Source organism: Periophthalmus magnuspinnatus, chromosome 3 (assembly GCF_009829125.3).
Source record: "Periophthalmus magnuspinnatus isolate fPerMag1 chromosome 3, fPerMag1.2.pri, whole genome shotgun sequence".
Lineage (NCBI taxonomy): Eukaryota > Metazoa > Chordata > Actinopteri > Gobiiformes > Gobiidae > Periophthalmus > Periophthalmus magnuspinnatus.
This window is the reverse complement of record NC_047128.1, coordinates 21,415,498-21,439,642: the sequence shown is the minus strand read 5'-3', so window position 1 is coordinate 21,439,642 and position 24,145 is coordinate 21,415,498. Positions and strand designations below refer to the sequence as shown.

Sequence of the window (24,145 nt, the reverse complement as noted above, 5' to 3'; positions counted from 1 at the left end):
GAAGAACACATCTTAAAAATGCAGGACTTGTGCATTTAAACATGTGTGAATGAACTAAAACGCAACTCCAGGTATGTTTTTGTTGAGGAGATAACATTATTATAGATGTGAAAATAGTTTAACATGGCCACTTTAATGATGTCCACCCAAATCTATCTACAATATATTAAACATAAACAAATGAAGTTGTTAAGATGCTCTAGACAATAAAGTGCAGTGTTGGCAAGAAAATAAAGTATCCTAAATGTAAAGCAGCAAGTAGAAGTAATTAAACACAGCTCAGTTTCTTAGCTCTTGGTCGATGTATTTTTACTGTAAGCCCCACTGCTAATATATCCTAATGAAAACAAAAATAGAAGCCTATACCCACGAGGCTAGTAATGGAGGCATGTATTAGCGTTCCCTTTGAATTTTGGGTGTGCTCTTACCATACAGGAAATGACTAAAAACTGAGGCTGTTTGTGTTTAGTTTGTTTGGCCCCTGTCCAAGTCTCCACAGTGATCATGGATGTGTGCTCCTTCTTTTCATCCAGTCTGCAGTTTATGAGCTCCGTTTGAAGTGTTTTCCCTAAAATGGAGAGGACGTTGATCAGATGCTAGCAGGAATTTTTTTTTTCTTCCACATACTCTACTCCTCACTGCCCACTTTCTGGCTAAGTCAACCGGAGAGGAACTTTGAGACAACTTTCTAGCTTTGATAACGTGATACACCTAATAAGATGTAATATGGATTCATCAATATCTTCTGTCCATATCAAAATGTATTGTATTTTGAATGGGTTGTATCTGAAGAAGGCAAGAGAAGATGTTATGAATTAAGGAGCCTAAAGAAGCGTGGAGGCACAGCTATGTCCGTGATGTTTGGGAAAGTGAAGGTTTGTAACTTAACAGCCGTGCCGGAGAGATGTGCAAATGAATGTAACGTAGTGCTGCTGGGAGCAACGGGGTCAGGAAAATCAGGTAAGACTCCATTACCCCACAAAAAACATAATGTTCATTAGTTGGCATTACTTAATTTCAGCATTTTAATCTGACTTGAGTTATCTTGACTATGTTGTATGGTTTTACTAGACCTACATTGTTTAACTTTGATTTAATGTATTTCTTCCAACTGTTTTTGAAGAATTAAAGTTATCTTCAAGTAGGATAGGAAATGTCTATACTAAAAGGAGAGCAGTCAAAACTAATACATAGCTAAATGCAAAATGACTTAACTGCTGATACCGCAAGTGTGTGTTGCATAGACAAAATTAAAATCAATAAGAAATACGTCAAAGGTGCACTGTTTAAATTTTCAGGTGGGGGGTGGGCCATCAGCTTGTCTCCATGGAGATACTATTGGTTTGCCTGCATGTATACATATATATGCAGTATATGACCTTAAAGGTATATCTTGCATTTCTTTTATTACAGATCTTTTTATGGCTCAAAAACAACTTAAAAAGCATGCACTGTTACTGTGAGCGCCTCTCCACAGATCTGACCTAACATGGCATGGTGGTATCAACTACAATTTTCCATAAAGATATATACGCTAAATGTCATTCTCTGGAACATTGTAGGCTAATAACATCTCTATGGAGGTGTAAAGTTACATAATATATCTTTAAGGACTGTTTATATTAAAAACGCAAAGCCACAAAGTAGAGGAACTTAAGAGGTTTAAATAACTGATTAAAAGTAATTCTGATTCTAATTACACTTGACTACCATATTACTATTAGTGTACACATTACATAAAATATGCATTAATGTAAAACCATGACTTTTTTACTGCCTTAAGTACTAGAAGGCTAACATTTCTAATAAAAATGTTGCATGTTGTTCCCTGCAGTGAGCTTTATAGTCTATTACCTGAATAATTGCTGCTTTTGTGCTCGACTCATTTCAACGATTCAAATTGTAATTTAGATTGTGCCCACTTTTAGCACACAGCCCTTGTGGCTTTTTAAACTATGGGTGATTTCTTCACCACATGCACTAACAATGAATAATTCTATATTTTAAATTACATTATCCCTGTTTCCTTATTGCATTGTAAATATAGCATTTGGCTTTTTATGTAATAGTTTTTACCATAACCACAGCAACAAAACTCTAATATGCCCCCGTTTCTATTATAATGAAATATTTAATGAAGCACATATTTAGATTATTACACTACTAGGCTGGAAATGGGAATGTTTACGCAGCAGTGGTTTTCTCATGGCCCCTCTGACCTCTCCTCTCAGCCTGTACATTTAGATTTTTTTGTTCCTTCTTTATACTATGGCACAGTTTCAGAAAAATATAGTTACAATTTTTCTGAAAAAATATTGGGCCTGTCTAAAACATAGATTCAGCACAATTTAAAGGTGTACAATGCTACTTTTTCTGATGAAGAGTCCATCATCCGCTTGTATCCACGGAGACACATATAGTTATTTTTTACCTGCAGTGTTCCATGGCATGTCATTAAACGTATCAATCTTGCATTTATTTTATTATTATCTTGAAAAACATGCATTCATTCTGTTAGAGGTCTCGCCACTCCACAGATCTGACCTGTAACTTGGCCTGCTGGCATCATATGCTTGTCTCAATGGAAACAGATACGCTTAACGTCATAGTGTGGGACATTCTAGGCAAAGTGACAACATCTCCAAGGAAACAAGCAGGTGGCAGATCCTCAACCAGAAAAATTACACATTGCAACTTTAAACACGTCCAGGAGCTTTGGATTGGAGAGTGAAATGTGACATTATAAACTAAGAATCAGGCATTTTAGAAGAAGAATAGGGGTCTTAACTATAGGTTATTTAATGAGACCCTGTAGAGAGACACAGGGGCATGACGGTCTTTGCAGAGGACTATATATAACCTAAATAATACCAGGCTTTGTGATTTGCTTTAGTAACAACCATTATCTTGCTGCTCTACTTACCACATTTTTCTTCTCTTGGTTTGTTTTGCAGCACTGATTGTAAAGTTCCTCACAAAGCGCTTCATCAGTGAGTATGACCCCCGCTTAGGTGAGTCTTCAGCCTGCATAGAATCATGTTGATATGTGTGTGTGTGTGTATGTGTGTGTGGGCGGGTGTTTATCGCACTGTGGAGACTGAAATCTGTACACACACTCACATCATGAGGACCTGCCTCCTTAACATGGACAAAAATCAGGTCCCCATGATGTAAATCCTTTATTATTAAATCAACAACATTGGTTAAAATAGGTTAAAGGAGATTTTTTTTTCATGTAATAAAGTAAAAAAGGCCCAGTTCACATATAAGCCTATTGACAAAGCAGCTTTTAGGATAAAATTGATAGTTTTGTGCTAATTGTCTGTCTAATTGTGGCCTAAATGAAGAAATAACACTGGTACACTTTTAGCATGCTAATTCTGTCTTGCCGCATTAGATATATTCTATAAGCAGCTCTTGAGGTCAAAATGAGTCTGCTGTGTTCTGTCTCCATCTAATCAGAATCAGGAAGTGTGCTGTTTGCATGCTAGTTGTTGTTAGCATTTCCGTGACGGCAAAACACCACTCTGGCCTGGAAAGTTGTGCTTGTAAACTCCTCACAGTGATGAGGATGTTCAGAATTATGGTGTTTGGTGTAAGATACGTGAGGAATAACTTTAGACCACTGCAAAAACAAAGTAGTTCAGTTTTTCCACGTTTTTAAGATAATAAAAAATCAGGTACCGCACCTTTAAGGTAAGGATCAATCTCCAGGAAATGAAATAGAAAGTCGATGTAATGTCCCCAAGAAGCATTGAAGCTCTACATGTGTGTGAGTGTTTGTATATAATGGGTGTTGACAGTAAATTGCAGGGTGGATGTGGCGTACAACGAAAATGAGAAAGTAAATAGCTCTTTTCCGCTGCTCTCTCCACACGGCCCCAGAGGATATTTATGCATCGGAGGAGATTGTGGACCAGCAGCCCGTGGTGGTGCGAGTGATGGACACCTATGATCAGGTATGAAGAAAATGCCTCACATAATAATACAGATGTGTGTGGCATTGTTTTAGAGTGCTTAAAGTTGGACTCAACACTAAACCATCTAGGCCTATTTTACTACAAAATTGTGTACATAGTCGTGTACAATGTCTACGGTACAGTATTTTTTTTCTCAATTTTAGTGCAGTTTAGGTTAAAGGAACTGTATGTAGCCTGTGCTCTTACAGTTTTAAAAAGACACTACAATCACAGCTGAACCCGGGCTGTCTTTACCTTGTATAGAAGGCACATATCAATAGGCCAACCTCCAGAATTCACTCACTGAACTACAGAGGCTGCACTAGCACTGATAAATAATTGGCTTCAGGTGCTGAGGTTTAGGCAGTGATGATTCAGATCAAAATGAGTGCTTCCAACTTGAGTTCAGCATTGGAACTGGCAACTCAAATGATAGACTCATGTGAGGCGCATTCTGCTTTCTCACTAGATAATCATCTTGAGAACCAAAACACCAAATTATAGCATGCCCATCATGTCTAATGTTTTTGTAACTAAGAATGAATCAGCATTACAGCTGTTATCAGTAAAAGCTATATCTGATTTGACCTGGTCTCCCTCATATCTGGGGACATAGTTAGGTCATGTTTATGGAATTTAAAAACAAAATCTTATATACAGTTCCTTTCATTTGCAGACTTGAGGTCTCCAGTGGATAATATATTTTTAAGAGACTCTTACTAACTTCCATTAGAAACACCTGGCTACTGGGGCAGAGTTTGAAGAGTTTGTACTTGGCAGACCAATCACAGTGCTTCTTGTACTTCTAGACCCCTCACTCTCTCCATTAATCCCCCTGGCCCTGCCTCTCCCCCCCACTCACTCTTTCCTTTAGTCCTCCAGATCACACCTTGCCTCCCCACTCACTCTCCCCTTTAGTCCTTCAGACCCCAGCCCTCATTCCCCATTAATCTCCCCTTAAGTCCCTCAGACCATGCCCCCCCCCCCCCCCCACACACACACACACACTCTCCCCTTTAGTCCTCCAGATCCCACCTTGCCTCCCCACTCACTCTTTCCTTTAGTCCTCCAGATCACACCTTGCCTCCCCACTCACTCTTTCCTTTAGTCCTCCAGATCACACCTTGCCTCCCCACTCACTCTCCCCTTTAGTCCTTCAGACCCCAGCCCTCATCCCCCATTAATCCATTAATCTCCCCTTAAGTCCCTCAGACCATGCTCCCCCCCCACTCTTCCCTTTAGTCCTCCAGATCCCACCTTGCCTCCTCCCCCCCTGACTACTCTCCTCTTTAATCCTCCAGATCCCTCCGCTCTTCCTCGCTCACTCTTTCCTTTAGTCCTCCAGACCCCTCCCCTTCTCCCCCCTCACTCTCCCCTCCAGACCCCAATGAGCAGTGAAGGCACTCGTAATGAAATGATTGTAATGCAGACATGTAATATAGATACCTTTAATGGCACACAGTGGAACATTTCAGGCAGCAACAACATCTCCATAGAGACATGTAGGTAGCATATACCTGAAAAGTTACTTAGTCCACTTTTAAAATAAGAAAAATCTGCTGTAAAAATATCACTAGAGGATTTCGCAGAATTTATTTACTCAAGAAGGTTAGCACTTCATCAACTTGTTCTAATTATCATTAAAACCAAGAACTGCATCTGTGCCATTATTAAGAAGAAATACATCTGCAAGAGAGGAGCTGCAGAAGAAAATAGTGCTGTATTTATGAAGTCTCAGATACTACAAATATATAAACATATTTATTTACAAAATACAGATACAGACTTTACACTATTAATTGTAACTAGAACTGAGCGATATGACAAATCCAGATTTTCTTGTTCATCAATTAATCTTGATTTGATGAATGTCTTTCCATTTCCTGAACATAAACAATATAGATTTTACTCATTTGCTTCTAACACAAAAATAGTAACATTTCTTCCTCAAAAGTCTGAATTTTGCTCCAAACCATGACTGAATCTAAATATTTCCTTTTAATTGCTCTACAGTCATTACAGCTTTATTTCATGTTTGTGTGTGTGTTAGTAGCAGTGGTTCCCAACATTTACATCTTTCCTTCGAAGTGTAGTCTCACATTCATAAGTATCCTCCCCTGTATCATGTACTGTTTTTGTTTTGTTTTTTTAATTATATAAATCTGTTAACTAGTAACTATTTCATTGTATTTAAAGCCATAGTATGCAACTTTTTGCCAAAAAATGGACTAGAATAAAGCATGTTTTTTTCATCTTGGTTGCATGTATTGCACTGAAAAACAAAGAAAAACAGGTGTACTATGAGCGAGCTTGCATCGCTATAAACCTGATATTTGTTTCCATGGAAATGTTGTTCCTTTGGCTATAATATTCCACATATGGCATAAAACATCTATCTCCATAGAGAATGTTCTGATGCATGGTTTAAACTTTCTATTTCCATGGAATCGCGCCATGCTGTTGACTTTCCAGAAAGTTACATACTATCACTTTAAGCCAAAACTATCCCACAGAAACTATCATTGCGTACTACAGAGAACATTTTTATTCAATTACATTTCAGTTCCCTCATTGCATGTACTCCCTGGCAAGTGCTCTCAAACGCTCAGGGTTTGCGTAGCCTTGGTTGGGAAACAGCTTTGATTTTCAATCACTGTGACACAGTATTCCAATTTGAGTTCCCTAATTCATACAGTGATTTCATGTAATAAATTTCCATGTTGGTGTACTCAGAGCAAACTGCTGAACCAGAAGAAGAACAAAAACAGCCAGTACTGCAGAAACCAAAACACCAGTTACAGATTTTTTTTTTTACAGAAATTTAATTTAATTTGATTCTATTCTATTCAAATTTGAGTAATTTGATTTGATGATGTTTTAGTAGATGCTGTAAAAAGATTGTAAAACATTACTACGCTTTACCAGATTGTATTTGTGAATACACAGTGCCCTCTGGTGGCGAACAATAGTCACTGATTCACTGTAAAAACAATCTCGTTATGCTTAGAGGGCAGACAATCCATTAATTCACAGTCTCCTACATTTCCAACTCTCCTACTTTAGTCCTATAAAAAACATCTGTAAATATGTGATATCTACTGAGAATACATGTTTTACTGTGTGATTTCAGGACGGTCCAGTGAACACTGAGAGGTACCTGACCTGGGCCAGTGCTTTCATAGTGGTCTACAGTATTGACAACCAGGACAGCTTCAAGGTCTGTCACAAGTACCTGGACACGCTGTCTGTACACAATAAAACATTCAAGAGCCACATACCTATAGTCCTGCTGGGGAACAAGCTGGACATGGAGCGCTACAGGTGAGTGTCCTTCTCCACACATTTACAATGTGCACTCATGAATTTGCAACCAAGGCAAGTTTAATAATACAATGTGGTTATTCGATTTCATTTTTACTGTTTCGTAAAAAAAAGTTTGCTCATGAACAATTTAAAGTAATGTGCACATATTCAGTCCTAACCACATTTTATATTAAGTGACCTTCAATAACGGATATGCAAACACAACCACAGCACAGTGTCCTTGAGATATGGGGAGACAAAGGTACAAATGTCAACTTTTTAAAGAGTAGGTCTAATGATTTATTTGCAAAGTTACATTTTGTTTTACAAGAATTCATAGGTCAGAGGGAGTAGGTTGTATAGGGGGCGGGAAGTAAAATCATTATAGATGCACTGTATAACTTTTCTGGTGGAGAATGTGTCACCTGCGTGTCTCCATGGAGTTATTATTGATTTACCTTTTCACAGTATGGCATTATCTATCTCCATGGCGACAAGCAGGTGATTTTCTGCTCAATACTAATACAAAATTAATACTTTAAAAATAATCTAATTATTCACCTAAATGATCAAATATAAATATAAAATGTAAATGTTTAATGCCATAATGTGAAACGTATCAGGTAAAGCAATAGCATCTTATTGGACACAAGCATAATATAGTATTTTAATATATGAGATCATGTTAATTAAAGGGATAATAATCATCTTTTCTGGAAGGTCTCCATGGAGATGACACTTTGTTTAGAATATTTATTTGCATTTATTCAATTACAGGTGTTTTTATTGCTCAAAAGTACCTTAAAAAACATTCTTACTATGAGTGGGGTCCCTTGAACTAACCTGTCATCGGTTTGTCTCCATGGAGATAGATATATTTAATACCATACTGGGAAATATTGGCAAAACAATGACATCTTCATGAAGACAAGAACATGGTTAACCTTCCAGAAAAGGTACATAGTGCACCTATAAAATAATCTTAACACTGTATTTCTTATATTACGCTGCACTTCAAATATTAGGCAATATAATGTCAGAAAAGCTATGGAGATTTTACCAATTTAATATTCCAATTACCTCATGGCCATTTGAGCAAAGGTTATGCTGAACAAACTGAAAAGTCTTGAAAAATTACTGTCACAAACTATGCCCTGCAATAATGTAATTTGCTTCCCATGTTATTTGACTTCCAGTTCAGTGAGAATAGAATATTTTGAACCTGAACTGTGCACCAAGAGAGACATGGCCTATAGGGAGCGATGCTACAAAAGAGGCGCGTGCTAGCTACCGGCTATGTGTGCCATTGTAGCTCTAAAACCCTCTGGGATCACCACTGGCAGTGTATCTTGAACAAGGAAGTTACCACCACGCGCCCTGCTGTTTAAGGTTGAAAGTAAGTCTGAACCCAGGGCAATGCTATGCAACTATTTTTCATATAAACATGGTGTCAGCAAGATCATAATGTGTAGCCTCTAAGTCATGTATCAAAATAGTGCGCTGTAAAAATGTCAATATTGTAAATTTGAAGGTTATTATTGAATGTGTTGCCAGGTTATTCAGCATCATTACAGGACTAAAAGGATACAGATACATGGCGGGCTCGGACCACCTACTGGGATGAGCACAGCTTGTAAAAACTGCATGTTAGGACGTTTTATCTGTGACTGCGCTGCCATGTTTGTGGAAGAATTTCTATGAGTTATTTTTAAGTAAGTTATCTTTATTATTTCACAAGATTTCCAGCCTTTTCTTTAGTCTATACTTGCTCCATATGTAAATTTCTTCAAATGTTGACTGTCTGAAGTGCAGTTTCATTCCTTGGCCACAACAGCACAGAGGCATAACAAGACCCATTTCTTTGACTGGGGTAATAGTAAGTGCTATTAGTAAGACTGAATCTGGTTGGAGACTTTTCTGTGATACTGTGGGACCCAAAGAGAACCTTCAATGCCACTGCTTCAAGGAGCAATTTACATTTATAATAGGCAGTTTTCATTGTATACTCACTGAAATTGTACATGTTTATATATATATATATATATATATATATATATATATATATATATATATATATATATATATATATATATATATATATATAATCTATCTGTCAGTCCACATATATTTATGTGGACTGAAAGGACATAGATACATTAAAGATACACCACCTACTAGGAGAGCACAGCATGTAAAAACTGCATGTCAGGACATTTTATCTGCAACCGTGCTTTAATGTTTATGGAGACATTTGTGTTTGGCATTTATAAGATTATTTTATATTTTCACATGGTGTATAGTGTACTTATAGTGTAAGTTTGTATGCATTCCTTCCCAAAAGATATTTTTTGCACCTTACCGTGCTAACAATATCTTTTGATAGCACTGTAAGCAGCTTTTAGCCTCATTCCTGATACATTTCCATACAGGAAGAGGTGTTCCAAGCCAATAGGCAAGAAAGGTAATTGCTTGGGGTCCCTAAAAAGGAAACAGTCCTTTAGTTTCAACTTGCGTCATACATAAGTTTGTGAATTTCTTCAAACATAACATTAAAGTGTATTAGTTTTTAAGTAAATGTCAGGCATATACTTGTTTTTGTCAGTGTGGGATCTGTTAAGTTGGGTGCCAGCTGATTGAAAGCTCCTCTGTGATATTGTAGGACCCCAAGAGGACCTGCATTGTGTTGTGTAGATGGATGAACATTGCCATTCAGGAGGGGATTTACCACAATACAGCCTCTCCAGGTCTCACAATCCCACACACATCTCCCCTCTGCTTTCCTCATACCAACTCTTGTGTTTTTACAATATCCCTAATTACAATGGTATAAAAAAGGAAATTACATTTAGAATTAGGTATACAAAAAATACCACACATCTGCAGAGAGACACAGAAAGTGCCACAGATATACTTGCTAACTTGCTAGTACATTTTTCTAAGTGATGTATTTAATAATGGCTTACACTTGTAATGCACTTTACAGGCTTGTCAAAGCCTCTCAGCGCTCTACACTATACTCATTATTCATTCATTTCCACACTTGGAGATGGTAAGCTACTATTGTAGCAAGGCTGCCAATCTCCGCCATTGGCCCCTCCAACCACCAACAATCATTCGCACACACACCATACCGTCATACTAGGATGAATGTGGGTGAAGTGCCTTGCCACAACGACAGAATGGGTTGGGAGACCAACACTCTAACCACTGAGCCACTATCGCCCCATGTATTTGCATATCAATCAATCAATCAACGTTTATTTATCGAGCACTTTACAACACTCAAGGTGACCGCAGTGCTTTCCAGTAAAATCAAATTAAAACAAGTTAAAATCATACTAAAACAGTAAAATAGGAGAATAAAATAGAATAAAGTACATATACAATGTATTTGCATAGAAAATGCCATTTCACACATCTTTTACCAACAGGGACAATGGCAAAGGCCTTATAAATCAGGGACAATCAAGTATGAATATCACGGACATTTAACTCACAAGAGCAAATCCACTGCTTATGTCCACTCTGCTTTTCTCATAGCTACTGATGGGAACCGCGTGATTCCACAGAAAGTAGTGGCACCGCCAAAATAAAAACCTCTGGCAAAAACAACCCAAAATAAACTTAGGTACAATCGTATTAGCAAATAAAACTGGATTTTAGTGACTTGACAAAACATTAAGACCACATGGGCTGCACTTCCAGGATCAATTAAGCTTTATAATAGGCAGTTTTCATTGTATACTGAAAAAGCATACATGTACCAAGGACTTCTCTAGTTCAGTCCTTATTGACATTTCTTTGTGGATAGTTCTTTCTAGCCGATTCATCAGAAGAAAAAAATATTTCCTAGAATTGACACAAAGGCAGATTGACTAGATAGACAATACTACTGCAATGTGTTGAGTTTTCATCAGTTTTTTGTGATATTATTATTATTATTACCGGTATTATTATTATTATTATTATTATTATTATTATTATTATTATTATTATTAATTTATGTTTTCATTTGGACTGAAAGGACATAGATACATTAAAGATACATTGTGGGCTCAGACCACCTACTAGGACAGCACAGCATGCAAAAACTGTGTGTCAGGACATTTTATCTGCAGCGGCGCTTTGATGTTTATGGAGATATTTCTGTTTGTCATTTATAAGTAAACTATCTTATGAGATATATAGGGACAAGTTTGCATGCATTCCTTCTCAAAAGATATTGTTGGCACTGTAAGCATCTTTTACTCACAGCAAGAAAGCCTCATTCTCGATACGTTTTCTTACAGGCAGGGGCGTTCCAAGCCAGTGGGTAAGAAAGGTAATTGCTTGTGGTCCCCAGAGAACAAAAAGCCCTTTAGTCTATACTTGCTGCATACATAAGTTTCAGATTTTCTTCAAACATAGCATTAAAGTGTATTATTTAATACAAGGCATATACTTGCTATTTTTGCTGTGAAATCTCTTTGAAGGCTCTTCTCCTCAAGAGCCCCTTCAATGCCATTGCTTACGGGAACAATTTAGCTTTGTAATAGGCAGTTTTCATTGTATACTGACTGAAATTGCACACATGCGCCAAGGACTTCTCTAGTCTGGTCATTATTGACTTGAATTTGTACATGGATATCTTTATTCTGGTCTGTGTCATTGGAAGATTTAATACTACCTACAATGGAAGCATCTCATTGTGATTTTGCATTAGGAATGGAACAAGATCTCATCCCACAACATCTTGTGAGATAAAATTGCCAAGATTGTGCACACGTGAAAAATAATCTTTTTTTATTTCAGGTGTTTAAATTTGGACTGGACAAACAATTTATTAACCCTACTGAGTTACACCTCTGTAGTTCCAAGACATGAAATATTAAATAAGTAAATAAAAAATTGTTAAACATTAAACTTTAACATTTTGAAATTTACTTTTGCCTCATTCTTGTACACTGACTCTTGCATCTCGATCTCATGATGTTGGAATTGCATCTTGTCCCATCCCTAGTGTCCTGTACTGGGCTACTGGGCTAATTACTTCAACATATCTGACTAAGTAACCAATGTAACTTTATCTTCTCCAGGCAGGTGAGTAAATCTGATGGAGAGGAGCTTGCGTCGCGGTTTGGCTGCCTGTTCCATGAGATCTCGGCCTGTATGGACTTCCAGGACGTCCAGCAGATCTTCCATGATGTAGTGAGGAGAACCAGACGAGAGGGGGAGTGTGGACGTGTGGTTTACATCAGTGAAGACAAGAGCCTTCTGACACTGCCCTCCCCTCCCGCCTTCACGACCCCCTGTATCAAAGAGCTCCCTGCCCCGGCCACTGCCAAGCTGGTCACGGTGAAGACTTCCAGAGCCCAGAGCAAACGCAGGGCTGCCACGCTCACACTGCTCAAAGGCTTCAAAATCTTCTGACCTCCTTATGACCTTTCAACTACTGACAATGAGGTCACCAAGCACTGTTAGACTAAATCCTAGAAGATATTTATCTGTATAGTTACTACAAGGGGAAGGAAGTGACAATTGAGCAAGAAGACTCAAGCTAATGTGATCAGTAGTACTATTGAAATGAAAGCACAGATTTATATATATTTTTTTCTTTATTGTGATATTAGAGACAACACAAACAATAAAAGACATTCAACATTTTGACTTGAGGGAAAAGGGAGTGCATACATCCAGGTTTGAAAGGGTGTTGAGACAATAATCTGTTCTTCTTATCTTCTTTTATAGGAGTGGAAGTGTTTGCGTGTGTCTTTGGCTGTGTGCATGTGTGTGTATGGGTAGGTAAGTAATAAAACAGAAAAAGAAAGAAATAAGAGGGAAGGGGAGGAAATTTTAGAAAGAGCAGAAAAAAGAAATTATTTAGTGAGTGTGCTTCCATTTTTTTAACTTTTCATTTCCTTTTTTTTATACACACTTCCTTTTCTCCTTCCTTCCCTCTCCTTCTGTTTCCCATTTGTTTGTTTTTTGTGTTAATTGTTTTTTGTCAGATAGAGTCAGTACAGCTATAGGCAGTGGACCTTGTTCCTCGTCACACCTTGACCCTGAGTGTGGTGCTGAACAGGACGTCTGGATTGTCAGTGAGGCCACCCTCTGACAGCACAGATCTAATGCATAATATTGTGGTCATTGATAGTGTTTTGTGTTAAAAAGTTTGTGTTTTATCATTCCTCATTTAGTCATTTAGTTGTTATATGTCTTTTTAGAAGGAAATTTACATTATAATGATTTAAAATTATATTGTATGAAGCCTGAAAAACGCCAAATTGACATGGGTAACTTCAGTTCAGTTCTGCGTAACATTGTAAGTGTGCAAACTCACAAATATCATTAATTCATCTTGCTGAATAAGGTTATGAAGAAGTTCACACCAAAATGTATTACAGTGGTATTCAGTCTTTTAACTTGGCCAGCCAGAACCACATTCTTTGACAAAACTTTACAAAGAGTGGGTCTGGAACGATAGCCTGTCTCCCCATTTCCAAAGGGTTGATTGACCAATCAGGGAGACACATGCTCCGCTTGTGTCAAAACAAACATTGCGGGTTGTGAGTAAAAAAAGAAAAAAGAAACAAAAAACACAGCGAAACAGCACAGATTTCTGCAGAATCAAAAATCGAAGCACCAAACTGTTGTTTATCTCAGGCAAAAGAAATTATAGGCTATATTTTGTTCTAAATAATACAAGAATTTGAGAAACACATGATAAACATGGCCGTGGTGGGATTTTTCACACTCTGGTCCGATTCCAGACCTTTGGATTGAAACAGAATGTAAACGGGACTGGCTGGTCAATCAACCTTTTAACTGGTCTTGGATAATACTGTGTTATTCATTTTAAACATTTATTTGTATTTATTTTACAGTATAGCTGATGGATCAAGCCCTACTTTGCATATATATTGTAAACAAGTTAGAAAGTTTGAACAAGGACAGCGCAATTCTGGCTGCTGATGGTTTCACTGATGACTCCCCATTGTCTTTTACAGCAGTCGGTTGCCAATATAAAAGTAAGAAAAAGAGTCCATGCCTGAAATAAAAGTACAAGCTTAAGTCTGCTCTTTCATCAGCAGAAGATGGATTACAAATTATGTCAAAAGTGCTGGCATAATTGTTCCCAGTATTTGCTGTGTTCCAACTCTTATATTTTTAATGGCAGGCTCCCGCGGTGATATCCGGGCACACTCACCGCTCATAAAACAAAGCTCATTTTGAACCCCGGCTCTGTGACAAATCAAAGAGAATCATCATTTCTACTCAGACTTGTGTGGAAGTCTTAGCGCCCTTATTATAATTATGTTTCACAGCTAAGCAAGACAGTAATGGGTTCAGCCCCAATGACCTGTGCTAATTAACACACTCTTGTTATTTAATTGTATAATTCTATAAAGAAATCCTGTAACCCTCAAGAGACTCAAGTGCACTTTCTGAACCAAGAGCATCTGTCAGAAACTCACCAGATACTGCAAATATATAGTTGCATTTTACAGTATTTGAAGAGTTTTATATAAATAGACTTAAAAAAATATATATAGTTGTAAAAAAACAACAACCAAAAAACAAAAACACAACTTTAGAGTAATGTTTGTTTAACTTGCTTCCTCCCTCCCCAGAGGTCAAAATGCTTAGTTCCACCTTGTGATGTCATTAGGTGGTTGTTCCTCTGTACAAACTCGATCAGATTTCTGTTCTGATCATTTTTGCACTCAAATATACTGCACTGACAGATCTAAACTTTGAACTTGTAGCTATTGTTTTTAACCTTATTTTGGCAGTTTGTTGCAGCATGTGGAGCATCCCAATAATCTATGGCTTTTGTTTTCCGTAGTTTAGTTCAATACAACACATTATAACGTAAAAACAAGCACACACAGACAAATGTCCACTCAATCGTTATAATTATGTTTATTGTAAATAAAACTGTACACATTTCTACTGTTTGCCTTTGTCGTTTGTCATCGTATTTCAGCTATAAACTTGTACTAAACTTGACATTCAGTGATTCACATTCTGGATACTCTTGTAAAAATGAGACAACTACATTAATTACTACACCTTCCCAGCGGCAGATCTGGTATTGTTTATCATTAAACTGGCCCAGGACCTGCACAATCTCTGAAACTCTGATATGAAGTTTATAGGGGACATATTACGTAAAATAAACTTTTATGAGCTTTTGACAATGTTATAGTGGTTTTTCCTCATCATTACAATACTCAAAGTTGTGTTTTGTTTGATTCATGCATATTTGACTAACCCTGTACAATCTTGTCTATACATATTTTGTTCATCTGCCTTCTGTCTCCACCCACTTGTCCGTACTTACTTAAAAATTACAATTATAACAAAAAAAAAGTCTCCAGGTGAAATGAAAATCTTCAGCTGACTGTGCTAAAATGCCATTATGAGGAGGCAGGGCTTATCAGTTCTGCCATTCTGAACAAGAGGTCGATGAACCTGTTTCTTTTATGAGCCATTTGAAATCGATATTGTGATTTACAATGAACACAATGTAAAATAATTTTCCATGTGTGCTATAGTTTAATAGTAAACACCCATAAACAAGTATATGTCTTATTTAAAAGGGCCTGTATCCGATTTCAAGCCGATTTCAAGCCATGAGTCAGGAACGTGTTTTAGTTTGAACTTTTAACTCCACCCACTTAGTCCTGTCTGCCACTGTGATATTGCACCATAGTGTCAGGTAGTTTGCCCATGATTTTAATAACGATGGGCCTGATTTGACAAAAAAAATGTGTTCCTGTCAATAGCACCTGAATTATTACTGGAGAAAATTCTATGTAAAATAAATAGATTATATTTCATAGGCTTGATTTTTCTCTTATTTAACAGATTCTACCATACGATGCATTATGTAAAGACCATATATCTTGACAAGAATAAATTAAAATCAGGTACAGGCTCTTTAAGCTGCATCTCAACTTTAATCATTACACTCTGGCACCACCTTCTCCTCCTCCTTCTCCTCCTCCATCTCCTCCTCCTCCTGTGTGTGTGGCTGTGTAGTTATCTCCAGCGCTGCCTCCTCCTCCGCACCCTCGGCCTGCCTGTCCTCCCCTGTCAGGCTGACTTCTGCTGCTGCTGCTGTGGTGGTGTCTGGGTACAAGCTGGAGGTGTTGCCGTCTCTGTATGTGAGCACAATGTTCCCTGGCCCGCAGTCGCTCAGCTCTCCATTTGGCGGTAAGGAGGCGGGAGGCTTTGCTAGCGGCGTGCTGGGTGCGCTGGTGTCTTCCAGTGATATGACCCGCAACTCCTCACAATCTTTCTTCTGAAGCAGAGCAGCCACTGCCTTGTACTTGGCTATCTTCTTTCTGTTCCTGCAGGGGGAGAAAACGCACACGCAGACAAGTTACATTTGGATGCTGATGTGTAAATGTGTAACATGAAGAAAAGTTGATTTTAAAACTGGAAAGCAGTCAGTACTTGTTGGCCATGACGCCCATTCCCAACAGCATGAAGCCAATAAGGAGGCAGACGAAGGCCAGTGCCAGGATTGAGAACTTCCAATACTCTGCTGTGAAAACAGAAACAACATATTAACATTAGTGCAGTGTTTTGACGGGCAAACTTTACATTTTCTTTTATTTAATACTTAATCGTGTCATACTACATTTCACAAGCACACTATTCTTTTAGAGTTTAGTAGTTTAGACACAACTTTTTCTCATCCATTTATCTGCAAACCACATGAATTCTCTCTTAGTCTGACTGAATAACTTGCGAGTGGCAGTGGCTATGTTTACATTCATGCCAAAAATCTGATCATTATCTGATTTCTGGAGTTATCAGATTATTAAAATGTCATATAAACAGTTATATCTGATGTGAGTAATCTGATTTCTTTCTGATTGTTCACACCTGTGGAGGTTTTAACAAGGAAAAGTAGGCACAAAAGGGCAACATAAAGCAGCAAAGACAGACATGAAAGAGAGAAGGTTAAAAATTGAATGAGTTATTTTAAAATTCTTTGCACTTTGTCTTCCAAATACAACACTTCCTCTAAAAATCCATGGATTAACTAGCACATGTCCCCAGGTGTTTTTCATAATCACATTGCTCTCGTGCTGTAAACACGCACCAAAAATCATCTGATCTAATTATTGGGTTATCAGATTATTCTAGTTATCAGATTTTTACTGTTCATGCTGCTGCCTCATAACTGGAGGGCTGGTTGTACGATCCTAACTGTGTGTAGTGTGGCCAGTGCCTTGCGTCCTTTGGCAAGACATATTGTATCACTGTGCTTTGTGATTGCAGAGGCCCAACAGCAAACTGGCAGCCACATCTTTGTCACGTCTGATTTTGACCAGAAATATGCAAATATACTTACCTAGTTTGAACAAAAATTTTGAAATTGTAAAAAATAAAAAGTAAAGTAATAGTAGTCAATGCTATTAAAACACCATGTACACAATTAAATAGCAAAAGTCCCATTTTGGCCTTTTTCAGTCTTTAAAAGCAGATTTAAAGATCCTATATTACACAAAATTGACTTATGTGAGCTTTAATGAATGTTGTTACCTCCTCAAAAACATACCTGGATTTCTGTTTGGTTTCATTCACCCATGTTTGAGTAACCATTTATTATTAGTCTCAGTCTGTCTACGTCATCCAAGGTCAAAATGCTCTGTTCCACCTTGTGATACCATGAAGCAGAACTTTTCAAGTCAGCAGATACTTTTTGACTTTTGTTTAATAGAGACTGGCAATTTCAGGGCTGAAATCTTCCAAATGATTCTACTAAAGGTGTATGGCGTTTAAAAACACAGTAGTGCATGTGGACGATATACTGTAATATTGCTTACTTTCTTTCCATGCAGCAGTGGCCATATATCACACTAAAGGAAAATAATAGCTATGTTCTGGGTATTATAGAACACTGTGCAATCACATTGTTCAACTTTGCTTTAAATTTCTCATCTGTAGAATGTTTAACCCTCACTCTTCAAGTAGTATAAAACATTGGTGGAATCTCACCCTGTTAGACTTTGCATTAGACTCTGCTTAGACTCTGCACTAGACTCTGCTTCAGACACTGCTTAGGACAATACTCACTTGACTCTGCTTTGACTGTATTGCTGTAACTGACAATAAAGATCTACAGAACCATGTCTGTGCCTCTGGACCTATTCTTCATGCAACAGAACAGAAACCGACAAGCACTTCCTGTATAACCACATGACATTACAAGGTTGAACTTGTGTTTTCTGTTTGAGAGAAGAACTCAGCCTAAATATGCAAGTGTGTTTGTGTGTCAAACATGTAAGAATGAAACAAAACAGAACTCCAGATCTGTTTTTCATGAAGAAACAACATAATAACATTGATAAAAAAAAAAAAAAGTGTATTATGGATCCTTTAAATTCTAAATCAAAAAACAAAAAGAAAACATATAGAGCCAAGCTAAACCAAATCAAAATCACCACGTGTATTTAAGAAACCAAACAATAACCTAAATATACTGAATGTTTAATGATCGCTAGAATCTAACTGTGTAACCTGCCATAATAAAATGAACTTACCATCCTCGGTGCGATAAAACCAGCGAAGGTACTCCCTCTCTTCTGCTGACAGAGTGGGCTTTGGGACGATTTCAAACTCCTCCGACGCCCTCCTGGATCCTGAAAAGAACATTCAAATCAGACGTGTAAGCTCCTGTGTAGGTATTTTTTTTATTTATCTAAACACTGTATTCCAAATTGTTGTGTTGCTTTGCCGCTGGGTTCATTTCTTATTATGCTCATTAATAAGCTAAAATAAAGCATGACTGCACCACACAAGGTTGTACATGATTTCCTAGTAATAATATAAATGACTTTTTCCCTGTGCAGTTAACTGGTTCATGCACAATAAAATAAATTGTGTACATTGGTCGAAGAAGGGGTGTTACACTTCTATGGGGTATTTAACTGCTAACATATGGCATATTTAGATCACTATGTTACCTTATATTGTTTTAAAAATGCTATATTTGCTTTATTAACTTGTTTTATGAGTCTCCCCTCCCTTTGATCCCTGCGCTACCCCTTCAGAGCACTATCATAACACTATCAGTGCACATCCCGCTAATGAAACTACTGCACATCACATCAGGTTTGTTAAGTTGCTGTGTGCAGTTTTGTATCATGTTTTTCTATATTTATAAGATATGGCTGTGTGGGAGCATGGATGATGAGCATTGCCCAGAATAAGGAGGATCTGAACAGGGAGGGAGAGATCACTAGATTACTCAAACATACATGGATGACATATAAAACCTCTTCTGGCATGTTTTTAATGAGGGAACAATGTTATAACATGGTAGAAAGCTCAAAAAAATTTATTTTGCACAATACCCCTTTTTTAAATATTCAAATACGATTTTGTTATAAGAATAAACACAAAATGTTCAGTGCATGTAATTTCATTTTCCTCTGAAAATTACACAAGTTTATACCATTCAGGGTTTTATATCATTTTCTTTCAAACCATCTGTACGTGCTCCACAGTGTATAAAATAGTCTTTGTACAGTATAGGTATTTTTCTAATGGTACAATCATAAATGTAATGTGTATAGGATATGTTTTTTTTTTTAATTTTTTATAACTGTCCTCAGATATAAAGTAAACATACAGATTATAATGCTGTTTTACATAGTGTATTAATAAATAAATGTTTTGTGGATCTGGAGAAGGCATTCGACCGTGTCCCTCGTGGTGTCCTTTGGGGGGTGCTCTGGGAGTATGGGGTCCGGGGCTCTTTGCTAAGGGCTGTCCGGTCCCTGTATGACCGGAGCAGGAGCTGTGTTCGCATTGCCGGCAGTAAGTCAGACCTGTTCCCAGTGCATGTTGGACTCCGCCAGGGCGGCCCTTTGTCACCGGTTCTGTTCATTATATTTATGGACAGAATTTCTAGGCGCAGCCAGGGGCCGGAGGGGGCCTGGTTTGGGAACCACAGGATTTCATCTCTGCTGTTTGCAGATGATGTTGTCCTGATGGCTTCTTCGAGCCAGGACCTGCAGCAGGCACTGGGGCGGTTTGCAGCCGAGTGTGAAGCGACTGGGATGAGAATCAGCTCCTCCAAATCCGAGGCCATGGTTCTCGACCGGAAAAAGGTGGTTTGCTCTCTTCGGGTGGGTGGTGAGTCTCTGCCCCAAGTGGAGGAGTTCAAGTATCTCGGGGTCTTGTTCACGAGTGAGGGAAGGATGGAGCGTGAGATTGACAGGCGGATCGGTGCAGCGTCTGCAGTGATGCGGTCGCTGTATCGGTCCGTTGTGGTAAAGAAGGAGCTGAGCCGGAAGGCGAAGCTCTCGATTTACCGGTCAATCTACGTTCCTACCCTCACCTATGGTCATGAGCTCTGGGTAATGACCGAAAGGACAAGATCGCGGATACAAGCGGCTGAAATGGGCTTCCTCCGCAGAGTGGCCGGGCGCACCCTTAGGGATAGGGTGAGGAGCTCGGTCACACGGGAGGAGCTCGGAGTAGAGCCGCTGCTCCTACACGTTGAGAGGAACCAGCTGAGGTGGCTCGGGCATCTGCTCAGGATGCCTCCTGGATGCCTCCCTAGGGAGGTGTTCTGGGCATGTCCCACCGGGAGGAGGCCACAGGGAAGACCCAGGACACGCTGGAGGGACTATGTCTCTCGGCTGGCCTGGGAACGCCTTGGGGTCCCACCGGAGGAGCTGGAGGACGTGTCCGGGGTGAGGGAAGTCTGGGAGTCCCTGCTTAGACTGCTGCCCCCGCGACCCGGCCCCGGATAAGCGGAAGAAAATGGATGGATGGATGGATATTAATAAATAAAACTGTGAGTTGCCATTTTATGAGTGAAATCAGTTACAAACTCAAAAGAGCTCTCTATGATAAGTGTCCACATTGTGAAAGATAATCTTTAAACCACACAGCTCTTATACCTTACTTCAGTAGAGATGTACAATTCCAGAGCTGAAATTATCCAAATGATCCTAGTGAAGGTGTATGGAGTTTAAAAACACAGTGGAGCAATTCGTATATTACCACATGACATCACAAGGTGGATTGTTTTCTGTTTGAGAGAAGAATTCAGCCTAAATATGCAGCATTTGTGTGACACTAACACAACTACAGGTATGTTTTTGATGAGGAAACATAGTAGCATAAATCAGAAAATAGTGCAATATGAGCCCTTTAAATTATTCATTTCTATGGCAACAATCTTCATTTTTAATCCAAGGACAGGTGTCATTGAAAGAAATCTACTTACTTAGCGTTTCCTGGCAGATATCTCCCTTATCCAGCGACCTCCACTTGATGTTCTTGTTTTCATTAGTAAGGACCAAGCGTCGGCCATTTAGTGACAGCAGCAGAGAGTTGTTCATGCTGATCAGTCTGTCTCTGTCACACTCCCACTCCAGCCCCACACCCCTCTCCCCGGGCTCAGGGCAGGGCTCGGTACGAATGGGCTGGACGTGGTGGGCCGATATACACCTGGAGCTAGCCATGTTGGCCAGGCGGCTCCGCTCCTCCCATGTCCACTGCTGAGAGTCAGAGTCCAGGCTGCACTTTCTGGCCACTACTTCACTGGTTCCTGCCACTTCATCCAGGCACAGGCTCCGGTCCATGTTGTGGATCATGAAAGCATGTGTACCTGCAAATATGTTGAGTTGAATAATTTGACGATTTATGTGTTGTTATATTTTTTCTGCTTATCTTTGTACTGGCATTTTAAGATTGATTTGAACCAAACATAACATTTCTGTTCAAGGGTGCCTCACCCGCTTGTCTCCATGGAAATGATATTGCTTGGCCTGTAATTTTCCACAGTATGGAATTAAATTATATTTTTTCAAGTAAAGTTCTTGTCTGTTCAGATGATGTTGTAAAGCTTTCCGTGGCGCACACTTGAAATTAAACTTAACTGAACTATACCAAATCTTTTTCCACTGAGACAAGCATGTGACGCCACCAAGCCAAGTTACAGAGTAAATCTGTGGATGGGTGAGCCCACTCACAGAAAGAATGTATGCTTTTTTTTTTTTTTTTTTTTATTGTATTTTGTTTTACAATAAAAACACCTGTTGTACAATCAAAAACATGACAGTTTTAATGTCATACAGTGAAATATTCAAAGCAATGCAATAACACATGCATGAACATAAGGCAAGTGACAAACTCCCACCAGAAAAGTTACATAGTACGATGTAAAGTTTCAAATACAATAGTAGTTGGGCCTGGTATCTGATGACCTCTACTGGCAACAGCAGGTAGTAAACCATTTTGAAAAGGCAAAACAAATATAAATGTAATGAAAGTCACTAAGGTACTCAAATGAGTTTTGACTTTAAAAACACAAAGGAGAACTTGCTGAATATCTTAATCAAATACACAAAAATGCTTACACAAAAATCTAAAGTTTGTTTTGAGGTACAAACATTATGATAAAGCCCAAAGAAGCTGATTTCATAAAGTAAACAAATTGTTGAGTTCATTATGAATTTACCTGATAGCAGAAGAAATAGCACACACCATTTGGGATACATTGTGGAATCTGTAGAAGATAAAACATTCAGTTTAAACTTCATTTTACTATACACCAGAGAGGACCAATTCAAAAGTGAGTAATCAAAGATACAGGCAACTTTTAAAACACTATAAAAGGAACAGTTGACATGTTGCCATCCTGGCTTATCATGAAAATGCAAACACTACTAACAGCACATGAGAAAAGTCAATTATATACATCAGATATGGGGAAAAATAATCACAACAACTGGGCCATTCACTAAGCTCGCTCAGTTCACATTTAGTGCATTTCCTCACATTCTAAAATGTTATATTTTTGTTGAGCTTGTTATGTCTTTGAACAACGAGGAGCACATGCAGATCCTATAGGGCTGGGTGTTATGAGAAAATGTTTGGACTTGATAGTAGCACTAGAAAAAGCAGACTTTGATAGTATGCAAAGCTCTAAGGTCTGCCACTCTGAAATGACACATGCTGATGAGCCAAACTGACATTCTCTTGTTTTTAAGGGACTCAGGAGCAGTACTCTGTACTTAAATCCCTTTTTTCCACCCCACAATCTCTTTTCTGTGATGAAATATTTACCAATCCAAGGTATGGCTCAAGTAGACTGAACGATTTAGGGAAAATATCTTTACAATTTTTCTGAATAGTGCAATACCGATTTGATTTGGAATTTATGTTTTAATAATAAAACTCTGTTCTAAGTTCACATTTTAAACACCTCCAGGAGAGTTGACAAAAGGCTGAAATAATTCAAACTGTGATTTTGATTCAATTGTGATTACTTTTGCCCGGTATCAAGGCCTGATTTTTATATGTGTAGGATTTATCATGCATAGTCAACGATTATTTGAATTAAATAAGAATACAGCAGATTGTATACATCATATACATTTAAACAAAACAAATACAATTTACAATAGTTTTTAGAGTACTCACGTGTGATGCCTGCTCCGGTGGTGATGTAAAGATTGTTAAGTGGAGGCTGAAGACTCATCCGACGATTGTAGGGAGGAGCTATGGAATTTGATCATCACTCCCCTTTTTCACTGTCTCTGTAATAAACACATTAAACCACAAATCATCTGAAAGCAATGAATTCACTGTAAATTATGACAAATGGATACAATATAATAGAAAATCAAGCGTGTTGTTGTGTATTTCACCACAAACAGTGCCCTTGTGGCACAAATGAACTGCGTGCGCACAGAGCAGGAGAAGCTTTAAAAGCAAAGTTCAGCTTGTAAAGTACAGGTCTATGACCTTGTTGCCGGGTTACTGTTTAGACAGCCTTGCTGTTTGCTGTTTGTGGAGGCAAGTGACTCACCGGTCAAATGTCTGAAGCACACTTACTCTTTTGGTCATTAAAGCATAGTATTTTT

At 38.4% G+C, this 24,145-nt stretch overlaps 2 protein-coding genes across 2 annotated transcripts; one reads left to right on the top strand and one right to left on the bottom strand.

Annotated features, from left to right (window-relative positions):
- The first annotated feature begins 523 nt into the window (after positions 1-523).
- Positions 524-15,192, top strand: rasl12 (RAS-like, family 12). The gene is made up of 5 exons (XM_033988780.2): positions 524-960; positions 2,955-3,011; positions 3,886-3,959; positions 7,090-7,280; positions 12,338-15,192. The coding sequence occupies exons 1-5, from the start codon at positions 849-851 to the stop codon at positions 12,669-12,671; spliced, it is 768 nt and encodes a 255-aa protein (XP_033844671.1). The 5' UTR covers positions 524-848; the 3' UTR covers positions 12,672-15,192.
- On the bottom strand, positions 15,142-22,783 carry si:cabz01068815.1 (solute carrier family 51 subunit beta). The gene is made up of 5 exons (XM_033987101.2): positions 22,738-22,783; positions 21,502-21,885; positions 18,803-18,901; positions 16,704-16,794; positions 15,142-16,597 (listed from the first exon to the last, which is right to left on the bottom strand). Exons 1-5 carry the CDS (start codon positions 22,775-22,777, stop codon positions 16,204-16,206), a joined length of 1,008 nt encoding a protein of 335 aa, XP_033842992.2. The 5' UTR covers positions 22,778-22,783; the 3' UTR covers positions 15,142-16,203.
- Between the last annotated feature and the right edge of the window lie 1,362 nt (positions 22,784-24,145).